Source organism: Asparagus officinalis, chromosome 1, assembly GCF_001876935.1.
Source record: "Asparagus officinalis chromosome 1, Aspof.V1, whole genome shotgun sequence".
NCBI classification, from domain to species: Eukaryota; Viridiplantae; Streptophyta; class Magnoliopsida; order Asparagales; family Asparagaceae; genus Asparagus; species Asparagus officinalis.
In genome coordinates this window covers 119,818,736-119,830,355 of record NC_033794.1, presented here as the reverse complement: position 1 = coordinate 119,830,355, position 11,620 = coordinate 119,818,736, and the positions used below count along the sequence as shown (strand labels likewise).

At 40.4% G+C, this 11,620-nt stretch overlaps 1 protein-coding gene across 1 annotated transcript; it reads left to right on the top strand.

The window, feature by feature from the left end:
• Nucleotides 7,292-10,172, top strand: LOC109840480 (probably inactive leucine-rich repeat receptor-like protein kinase IMK2). Its single transcript, XM_020409152.1, has 3 exons — nt 7,292-8,701; nt 10,012-10,086; nt 10,132-10,172. Exons 1-3 carry the CDS (start codon nt 7,546-7,548, stop codon nt 10,170-10,172), a joined length of 1,272 nt encoding a protein of 423 aa, XP_020264741.1. The 5' UTR covers nt 7,292-7,545.

Genomic DNA, 11,620 nt, shown 5'->3' with positions numbered 1-11,620 from the left:
CACGAATCCGTGTCTGATTCGTGTCAGACACGGATTCGTGGTCTCCGGGGGAGTATCCGTGCTTCATAGATGGTAAGTAAGCAATTTAACATTTTACCAATCATCAGTAAAGTTCAAACAAATTATACACTCAACGTTTGGATCCTTACAAGCCAAAGATCAAACACACCAATACCAGAACAGACTCAGATTTGATTCCTACCAATACATGTAGGGATCAAAATACACCAACTATAGTAAATATATCACAAGTGACATACACAAACAATACTATAATAAAAAACCTACACTAGCATATGATAAACCTGTACAATCCTCTAACCATTCCAGACTCTATAGCTAACTCAACAATATAGAACTCAACAATATAGAATTCCTGATCAAGACTTAGTCACAAATTCTGGAGAAATCTAGACTGTGGGATAATATATTTCATATATTTGTTTTATTATAGAAACAAAACAGGGAGGGAAAAAACTTTCAAATTTTTGTTCTTTATTCTCTTTGTTTTGATGGTCCTTCAATTTTGTTCTGAGGCCCGTGTCTAGATCGCAAGTGTTCAAAATAGCACCGTGCATTTGTTTTGCTTGAGGAAGAGAATCATCAAATTGGAGTAATGCAAACAAGGAGTCATTTCATGGGGAAAGAGATTCTGCTAAAGGCTTGTATGATAGGGGTAGAATGTTTTTGCACACAAACACAAGCTACTGATGCCTAGCTTCGGTGGTTTACTGTAAAAAAATCAACTTTAAATGTATTTTATGTATAAATTGAAAATAAAAGGTGGTTTTCATATAATTACCCTATTTTAAAGTGGTTTTTAGGATAAAACCCTTAAAAATAGCAATTGGGAGTCTAATCCTCACCGATGGAGTTCTTTTTGGAGGTGGGGGTGGGCTGGGGGTGGAGGTGGTGGTGTCTATCCACCTCCGCAAAACATCTTTAACTATTTTAAGCGTAAAAAAATATTCACTCTATGGTCGACTCACACAAATACAATTATAAGGGGTCTATCACAATTGCACAATACTGGAGGGAGTCTATTTGCTATTAGCTTGTTTTCATATTTTTAAAGTCATGTCCAACTCATTGGAAATGTATTAATTAAGGAGGAAAATAATTCCATGTTGCCCTCACTGAAATAGTGTTTTTGGTGGTGTTTAGGGTGGAGAACCTATAAGAATTTTGTTCGGGTAGAATGTTGTTCGTGCAATATCTTTTGCTTGATCAATAACAAACTCTCATTTGATGTTAATTAGTTTGTGAGATAATATATTTCAGGAATAAACATGTACGAACAAGCTAATAGCAAATAAACTGTGGGAGTCTAGACCTTACGTAGGTGCCTAGATCTTACATAGGTGCCTAGGTCTTCATAATCCCCGTATGGTCGAGTGACGGCTGTAGGAGTCAACCATAGGGTTGCTTTTTGACATACCAACCCTGAGGTTGGGTTGCCTATGACTTATTTGGACGCCTGGGTTTTTGATTAACCATGATGGTCGAGTAGCACTGGAGGATTCGACCATATGTTGTGCCTTGGGTTTACCCTGAAGAGGTACCAATGGCTTGTTGGAGGTGCCTAGGTCTTACGTGGTGCCTAGGTCTTTAGCCCTAGTGAAGGTTTGATCCCTGCGAGATAAGAGTTAATTCATATTTGATAAGATTTCATTAATTCTGAAATTTACATGATTATGAAAAGTATCCATTGCATACATCCGATGCTCAAGAGGGTTGAATCACTTGTGCTCTTGTTGTGTCTTTGTTTCAAAGGCAGTTTTGTAGTGGATGAGGCCGCCAATATAGAACCTTTTTAGCTAAATTCTGCCTTTACCATAGCAGACAACTCGATAATAGATGAAGATGAGTCGAAACTCTATTTGTCATCTCATCAGCCAAAGTTCCTTTTGAGTCCGACTCTTCAGTAAGGCCTTGAAGGCGGATGATTGGCATGCCGATTTTAGCAAAAGGAACCGCCCAGACGCCACGACTCACGTCGAATGGTGTTTTCCAGGTCGGGTTCACGAGGGTTGGGGGCACGACCAGAAGCTACATGGTACCTTTTGTGGTGAAAATTCTCTTGGAGAGAGAATCCACCAACCTGTATTTTGTACTGCCGGGAAATGACAGACCGCAACGGTTTTCTTGAAGGAGCTTTAGGAGCACCGGGGACTGGATCATGCTGTGAATGAAGAACTTTCTCTTATGGGGATCATGCGGGTCGCATGCTTCAACCAACAAAGCTTAGGCAATTTTAGTGGTGCAGGCGTTAGTTGAAGGGCCAAGGTCATTCTTCCTAAGAAGACAATCAGCCGACATGCCCTAAGCTTTTCCCACAATCTCATCACTGGTGTATGAGAGTTTCCTTCAAAGAATCCTCATGGTCCAAGATGTTTATCACAAACTTAATCACTGCTCATATGAGCTATTGCTAGTTGGAGCTCAAGTGATATTTGGTCTGATCGGAACATGTGTTCCTGCCAGAGTTATTCTGTGATGGCGATTAGAAGTCGGTGTTGCTTTTCAAGAAAGACAACCACCCTTATGGTGTGTCTTTTTCTGGAGGATTTTCTAAGGGGGTTGAAGGTCACTCTACCATCTAGCCGATAGTATGCTTGGCAAACAGTCCCCAGATAAGGCGCTGAGGCTTTCGAGGACTACGCCTATGTTGGTTCCTCTTAGCCAAAGCTAACCCTCCTTAGCTTGAATGATACAACTCCTGACTTCATTTAACTTGGATGATGCAACTCCGATGTTATTCTTCAGGGTGAGTAGAATCAGGCCCTTGTTCAGAACTTGGCATGTCTTCTCGAAAAAGAAGAGTAGCCTCACGGTGGGCTACAAACTGTTGATAACTAGGACCAAACAGTCAATCAGATCCGGACTAGGATCGGTTCTGATCCAGAACAGGAGCGGTCCCCCTGGGTCCTCGTCGGAACGGGTAGGGGAGAGTGATGGAAGGGTCGTTCCCTTCTTCGACTTTATGTTAGGCTCTCAAACGGGGGTTTGATGTCCAAGCTGCACAGACAAGAAGAAACCATGAGAGGGCGGGGACCGGTTCCCCGTGATTCCTCCGACGGTCAAGTTAGTGAAACTCGAGTGGAGAAGTGGAAGGTCAGGAACCGATGTGGTTCTTAAAGTGGCAATATGCATGCTCAGATGATCTACGTGAGCTCCTCTGTCTAGGCGAATAACTGTGGGTTAGCTTGAGCTTTTTTCTTAAGAGTATACTTGTATATATCTCTGTCATGGGGATCAATAGATCACCTCTAGCCCTGCATAGGGAGGCGGTGATGAAGTGCGGGCTAAGAGCCGAGTCATCTCTCGCTTTACAGGTTTCGATTGGCGATTGAAGGGGAAGTCACTTCGACACGGGAAAGGGTGTCTCCGCATTTTCCGGGAAGTGATTGAGAGCATGACAGAAGGCACGCTAGCATGCTGAGTCATCCCTTGTTTTACAGGTGTCGGCTGGTGACTGGAGGGGAAGTCACTTCGGTACAGGAGATGGTGTCTCCGTATTTTCCGAAAAGTGATTGAGAGCGTGGCAGAAGGCTTGTGGGTAGCTGACAAGTCATGGAGACCATCAGGCCAAAATCTGGATAACGCTTGTCTGAGGTGGACTGAAATGTTGACATATGCTCTGGGAGAGGCTTGAGGCAGGGGTCGAGTCCTCAAGTTAGCCGACAGCAGGGAATGTCCTTCAAGTCGTCTCCATGAGCTGCCAAGTGAATGGTCGAGTGCCCTAGGGGGTCGTCCTCAACAATAGGGTCGACTGATCCTGTCTTTCGCGTCGGCATGAAAGAATGTCGACTTGATGAATCGGTGGGGTCGAGGCCTCTGTTGGGCTTGGGCCACTTAAGTGGGTTGATGTCATTTTGCCAGGACTCTTATTGTATCGTTTTGCAAATACTCTTATCTTAGGCGAATAAACACCATAATAGTTCCTATGTTGGTTGCTTTCAGTTTTTTTCATATTTTATTTTTGTTGTATATTCCGAATTTATCCAAAAAACTATAGTAATCCTATTCATCCTGTTTCCGATGGTACCCCCTCGAGGCTTAAAATAATGAAACGAAAAACTATGGGGAAAAGCTTAATATGTTAAAATAATAGGTAGGGGCTTTTAGAGAATATTGTAAGGTTTAGAGAATGTATGGCATTGATCTCATAGGAATGCAAGTGTGTTCAGATAATCCAAAAACAATATGACGTGTCCAAAAGTTAGGGGATTAAATGCCCAATTTTAAAATTGAAAGGGTTCATCTGAGGATGGGCCAAAAAACAAGGGGATTGTGGCCAAAAAACAAGGGGATTGTGTGTAATTTACCGAAATTAACAGATCCAAAAAGATAAGTATCCTAAACTTTAGCGTTAGTTTTAGAAGGAAACCAAATAAGCGGCAAGAATTGGACTCGTGCTCTCCTGAAATGTGGACCCAAAGCCACTTCGTCATAGAATGGGCTCAAGGTACTCTAACCTCTTACGTTGGGTACAAATGAAACTGGCTCCACCATCAAATGTCCTGATATTTGCCTCACAAAGTGCCTGCCAAAAATTATAGTTGTCAACGTCTCCTGCAGGCTTTACGCTAGCGACACAAATTTTTTTTAATAAAAATTAGTATTAATTAATGAAGGTGGGAAACGCTTGTAATTTGCTATATATTTGTAGTTTTCATTTTTTTTTTCCCTCCCCCATTTCCATATGTTTCTTCGTGGTTATTAAGTATCATTTTGGTTAGCCATGCAACTGACAGCTTCACTACCACCCGCAGACATTTAATCTAAGTCTGTTTTCAACAAGTTATCCTTACAAAAGGATCTTTTAGCACACGTTTCTTGCATTTGGCTATTTCACTTGTGTTAGTCTTGGAGACTTTTTTAGAAGTTACTTGGCAATGAACCTGACAGTAACTCGTAAGATCTACGTAATTTATCTAAATACACAGGATAAACAGGTAGCTTAATCATGTATAACGAAATAGTAACGCATCCTATCATCCTCTTCTAATAAACAGTTGCAGAGAGAGAGATTAGATCCGATAAGCTCTCACTTCAAATGGGAGTTTAGTATCATGCATCTAAAGCTCATTCGGACTGAGTTTTTGATAGATCATTATAATGACATATAGACATTTAAAAATATAAAGCTCCTTATATATATTCCTAATTTAAATTAGACAGCTTTAGGATCACAAACTATAAATAAGCTCAATTGCTGATCACATGTAAAGAAAAGTTGGTGACCTTTTACATGTGGGAGCAAACTCAAGTACAAGTTGGTGATGAACTTTAACAAAGATTTGCAAAAACTACTACAAAATGCCAGTTCACACTGATAACCTGCTTCTCAATCTGATTCCCTTCAGGGCCAAGCATCACAGTTAGAATAAGAGCTCCTAGTTTCTGAGTGATGGGACCAACTTTTTTCGTCCACTATCTCTAGAAGTTACTTTTTGGTGAGAAATAATTGAAAATTGAAGTGTATTTATAATATACCATACAATTTTAATTCATACTATTGGAATGTTGTTCAATAAGAAAGCATCAACAATTTTTCTGGTTTGGGTATTATATTTTTCCAATAATTCCTTGTAGTTGCACCAACACCAGACTAAGTAGATACTTTTTAGAGTTTAGATTTAATTGAAACCCCGTGCAGCTACAATTACTCCCACCCAAAACACCTTCATATTTTAGTCCTATAATTTACTAATATTAAATGGTTAATATTTTATAGTTTGGTTCATTCAAACCTCAGTAACAGAATATAATAAATTAAGGGAGCTCAGTTTAACTCAAATTCAGAAATTTGAGTGCATCTAAGACAGAAGAGAAAGAAAACCAGCACTACCCTCATTAGAACTTTGTTTTTATTTTTGGGAAAATACCAATGAGCAATCACATGCTTTGTCTCCTCTTCCCCCTCTCATCTTTCTCAATTTCAGCAATCTCATCCATTTGCTGAAATCCTCCAGTTTTAAATATTTTATCCATCTCTAACACGTATTCTTGGAGAAACTTTAGTTTACCTCCTAATTTGATTTTGTTTTCTTGTTTAGTCCTTTTGATTTGGGGAGAAAAGGTCTCCCTGCCCTGCCTCTAATCGAACGGGAACATAAGATGAATGTTCTGATTTATGCAAATGCATTTCTTTCCCCAGAAAGAAATTATTTAATGAGGAAAATAGCTGCTTTTTCCATATACATAATATACATACAGAAAACTAAAAAAAAGTTTGAGCAAAAGAAATTTCAGGCACTACGGCTATTTTATAAGAGGATGCTAGCCATAGTCGCGTGGGGGGCTCATGGGCAACTATGGCTAGGACACATGTTCCTTTAGGGACAGGTGTGCCAACCACAGTGCGAGTGAACTACACGCGCGACTGTGGCTAGCATTGGCCATTTTATAATGAAATTAGAACAATTTATCATCGAACATGCCTAATAAGGGACACAAAATCAAAATTGAAGGGATTTTTATCGATCATTTATCCAACCACTAATTAGCATAGGATTAAATAATTTTTTATCAGAATTAAACAAAGTTAGACCCAGTGCTGTAAATAGCGGCAAATAGCGGGGCTATAGCGGCGCGAATAGCGGTCGCGGCCCTTCAGCGCTACGCGTAGGGGTTTCGCGGCTAGCTTTAGCGGGAAAATTTGCTATTCATTCGAATAGCGCGTAAAAGCGGATTTTAGCGGGTTAAAAGCGGGTTTTCACGGTTAAAAGCGGATTTTCGCGGTTTAAAGCGGATTTTCGCGGTTAAAAGCGGCTAAACCCGCTATCACACATATTATGATGCTATATTTCTTAAATTTCTTCATAGTTTCATTCATACAACAAGCCTACTAATTATTATTTACTGATAATACAAGAAATTTATAACTAATTGAATTTTTAGATTTTTTATGAATTTTCTTATTATTTAGGATATTTAAATTTAACCGCTATTTGACTGTGCGTTATTTGCCGCGATTTCACCGTAATAGCCCGATATAGCCTTAGCGGTACCTCGCCGCGCCGCGCCGCGATCCGCTATCAGCAACCTTGGTTAGACCACTTGATAGAAGAGAAATGATCGTTATATACCTTATTTTTATTTTCAACTATTTTGTAGAATGTAAATCATAAATATTAGGCTCCATAGATTCCTTTAAATAATTAGAAGTAAGATGCAGGAAGAAAAAAAATTCATTATGGCACGTAGACTAGTACACTTTGGTGCTAGGGAAATTCTCGCATTTGAGCGGTTTAAAGATAAAACTTCCCTTGAAAAATGGGTTTACATCTAAAACAAAAACTATTCCAGGGAGCTAAGCAGAATTTACCCACCTTGCAACCCCACCCATATTTAATGCTCCCCGACTCTTAAAAAAATACTTCCATGTCCTCTTACCAAACCCTCTCTCCTCTGACTGAAGACCAACCAGTCTGATTGCCCTTCGTCTTCCCCAGCTCTCTCTCGCCCTTTTAAAACACCAAAACAGAGTAAAAAAACTCAAAAAAAAAAAAAAAATTCAGAGCAAAGAGAGCTACTTCAATGGCTAAATTCCCTCATTCTCTCCTCATTATCCTCCTCTTCCACCTCCACCCCTCAACCTCACTAAACCCAACAGAAACCCAGGCTCTGTTCGACATCCGGAGCTCTCTCCGAGGCCTCCCGGGCTCAACATTCTTCTCCTCTTGGGACTCCTCTCCCTCAGCCGACCCCTGCACTTCTTTCTCGGGCATCATCTGCTCTCCAGACCCCTCAGACTCCACTCTCAGGGTCACAGCCCTCACTCTCGGCACCGGGCTTGAGAATTCCCCGGGCCTCGAAGGCCCGTTCCCCACCTCCATCTCGAATCTCACCTCCCTAACCGAACTGGTCATCAACCCGGGCCGCATTTCCGGCCCGATACCGGAGTCCGTCGGGCTCCAGTGCCGCCGCCTCCGGCTTATCTCGATATCCAACAATCTCATCTCCGGCCCAATCCCGGCCTCGTTAGCGGGCCTTACCGAGCTCCACACTCTTGATTTGAGCCATAACCAGCTGACTGGCCCAGTTCCGGTTGCCCTGCTCACGGCGCTGCCCAGCCTGAAAGTTGCAGTCCTGGGATATAATAACCTATCTGGCGCACTGCCCGCCTCGATGTCGAGGTCGTCGATGCTCCACCTCGATTTGGCCAGGAACTCGCTGTCGGGCTTCCTCCCTTCGCTGCTGCCGACGTCCCTCCGGTACCTCTCCGTGGGCTCCAATTCGTTGTACGGGCCGGTAGGGGCCGCATTTTCGGCCGGTCTACCGAACCTGACCTACATTGATCTGTCGATGAACAAGTTCAGCGGGCAGGTCCCGACCGCAATCTTCGCGCTGCCCGAACTGCTAACCATCCTCTTGCACCGGAACAACTTCTCCGGTCCGCTAATCCTGCCCGAAAGGGTACCGTCGTCATGCTCACCGTCGACGACTGAGCCAAATTCGATAGAGCCGGCGCCGTGCCCGGCCTGGCCTCTGGCCTCAGAGCCTGTTCCTAATAGCAACAGGTTCGTCGCTCGTGTCCGAGCGGAGTTGTGGCGAGAGGGTGTTCGACGGCAGCATGAGCAGTTTACAGCGCAGCATAATTTTTCTGAAGCGCGGGTTCCCGAGAGAGGCGCGGGCCCGCCTGCCCGAGTCGGTTGGCGCTGTGTTTGGCGTACACTGCATGGATCTGCCGGAGGTGCGAGATTCTGTGTGCGCGGGAGTCGGAGCTCGGAGGCTCGGCCAAGGGAGCAGTGCCCGAACGACGGGGATTAGCGTTGAGGCTAATTATTTTTGATTTGCGTAAGTAATTTATTTGTTTTTTTTTTTGGTGTGATTCATTCTCGGGGTTATTTAGTCCTTAGCCCCTCAGTTCTTTCAAGCTGCTCCGCAAGCGCCTCGAATCCGAAGGGATCTTCCAAAAAAAAGCAGTAGTTGGGGGGTACCATTTTGTAAGACCCCCTTGGAATCCGTGGGGCCTGTGAAACTTTTTCCAAGATTTTAGGGGCTGATATCTAAATAACCCTTGGTTTTGAGTTTGAATTTGGGTTTTTTTTTTTTTTTTTTGGTTTGTTTGTTGTTTGTTTGTGTGCTAACGGTTGGATTGGATAAGATTGGGGGAGAGAGTGTGTAAAGAGATCGATGATTGATAGGGAGAGAGAGTAACGTAGGCAGCAGAGAGGCCCGAATGATGGCTTTTTGTTGCAATCTTTAAGCGAAGTCTGCCATCATGGATATATCATCAATAATGTTATGTAATGTTTCTCAGCAAGAAATATAGTAATGATAATGCTTTGTAATTTCTTCGCCCCCTGGCATGTTTTCGATCAGATCGATGCGTGTGTCCAGTTTTTTTATTATGATGGAGATTGTGAATTGAGCTTTTTATATAAGATAATAATTACTTTGTTCAATTAGCTTCCGTTCGCACTCTGTGGTTTGGACTATTATAAGCTCAGCTGATAGATCATATTTTCAGTTGCTGAACAAATTTGCACTGTAGACCCAAATGAGCTTTTAATTATCAAAATCGACCGTTTTTTTTAAATTACCAAAATCGATCCGTTTTATGTCACGTATGTTTAATCTCGTTTCCTAATTAGTCGGGGTTGCCAACCCCGACTGTTTAGGGTATTACAAATCGGGTTTTAAGGTTTCTAATTGGGGTTTAACAACTCCTAAACAGTCGGGGTTGGCAACGCCGACTAATTAGGAAACGAGATTAAGCCTACGTGGCATAAAACGGATCGATTTTGATAATAATAAAAAAAAACAGTCGATTTTGGTAATTAAAAGTTCATTTGGGTCTACAGTGAAAATTTGTTCTTCAGTTGCTAGTTTATGCAAACATTTTTCTTTGGCTAAAATATTAATGCAAAAGGAAAGCGTACTACCGATGTAACACAACTAATAACGTACGGTGTCAACAGTGAAAATTTGACACATTGATCTTGCATCACATTTACTAGAAGGGGACGTTTTGAAAGGAACTGCTAATTTCACGTGCAGGGCACAGTGACAAATTATGGGATTGTGCTCCTGAGGTCTCACTCTCAGGACTCACATGCTTTGGGATGACTGCAGGTGTGTTCAAGCTTTTTTCTTTTTTTATTTTTGTTGGCTTTTCAGGCTTCATTAATCATTTGTTGTCAAGGCTGGGAGCTGATTAAGGTTTGTGGTGGTGGTTTGGTTAAGCTTTGAATGCGCATCATAACTCAAGCGTAATTGCATGTCAGGGTTGAAGTATTGTTGTGCTTTATTGAGCACAACGGCACAAAACGGCTAAGTGTAGTACCCTGAACCAAGTATCTCGGTCCCCACAGTTTAAGAACTTTGCTACAAGGACCCAAAATATGGGACCAATATTGTGGACATGTGAGGTGTCCCCCTCCTATTGCATAATAAGCTGATCGTCATTAATGATGATCAGCTCATTATGCAATATATAGGAGGGGGACATCTTACATGTCTCCCTTGTTGATCCCATATTTTAGGTACTTTGGGAATTTTTCTTTTACAAAACCCCGAAGATGATTGACTCGTCTTGAGATAACCCGAAAAGGTTTGCAAAGATCACCTAACCCCTAAAACTTTTTAAGGCTCATTCGAAATTACATTCCAAAAAAAATGTAAATATCTTGAGAATTAAGTGGCATTTACTTTTTTGTGGTCATCTTAAAAATGGATCGAACCTCTTGAGGGGTTTTGTGAAATTTGTCAAGCCTGTCCAGAGAGAACGAGGGTTTTATCTATGTTTACATTTTTACGACCTTTGTTCACTTTTACAATTTTTTTACATTTATTTGTTACCCTTTACGTTTTCTCCAATTACGTTATAACATGCTATTTTTGTTCATAAGTAGTTACTCTTTACTCATAAAAAACAATCTTTAATATGAAACCGTTACATTCGTTTGTTCATAACATTGTTATTTTGTTCATAAAATTATTAATTTTATTTATAAAATATAATATTTGTTCATTTCTTTTGTAACCTTTTTGATGAGCGAGGTTTGAGACATGATGTGTCTAGCTTTAATTGTAACCTATATATCTATACTATTTATAAAAGATTATTTGGGTGTTAAAACTTTTGATTGCCACTTTTACCACCCTTCCAAAATTTAGTAATTCACAATATTGCCTTGAAATTTATTCAATTCATTCTATTTATTACACTATAATTATTCCTGCAATAAACATGAGAACTAATATTAAAAACTAAATATATATTATAAATTTTATTCAATTCATTCAATTTTTACACTAATTAGCTTGCACTAAACATAATAATTGATATATTATAAATTTTAACCATATTAGTCTTATGTTAAATAAAATAAATATTTCACTTTAGATATTAGATATTATACAATAAATATACAATTTTAATATATAAGATAATAATATCATATATTACACAATAAATATAAAATTTGAAGATATAAGATAATAATATCATAATTTAAGATAATTTAACATTTATTTAAACATCTAACATCAATCTAATACAATATTATATTGATATGTGCATCTGATGTATAAAAAATACGTGGAGAGGAATACTAATATGTTAACCATTTGGTATAGTCTAGAAATAGCAAATAAATTATCATAA

What these genes read in the sequence shown, in the direction of transcription:
- LOC109840480 (XM_020409152.1), top strand. Translation starts at nt 7,546, where the DNA reads ATGGCTAAATTCCCTCATTCTCTCCTCATTATCCTCCTCTTCCACCTC. An exon ending in ACTGCATGGATCTGCCGGAG is followed by an intron (nt 8,702 to 10,011) that starts GTGCGAGATTCT and finishes TTTCACGTGCAG; the next exon opens with GGCACAGTGACAAATTATGG. An exon ending in ATGCTTTGGGATGACTGCAG is followed by an intron (nt 10,087 to 10,131) that starts GTGTGTTCAAGC and finishes TTGGCTTTTCAG; the next exon opens with GCTTCATTAATCATTTGTTG.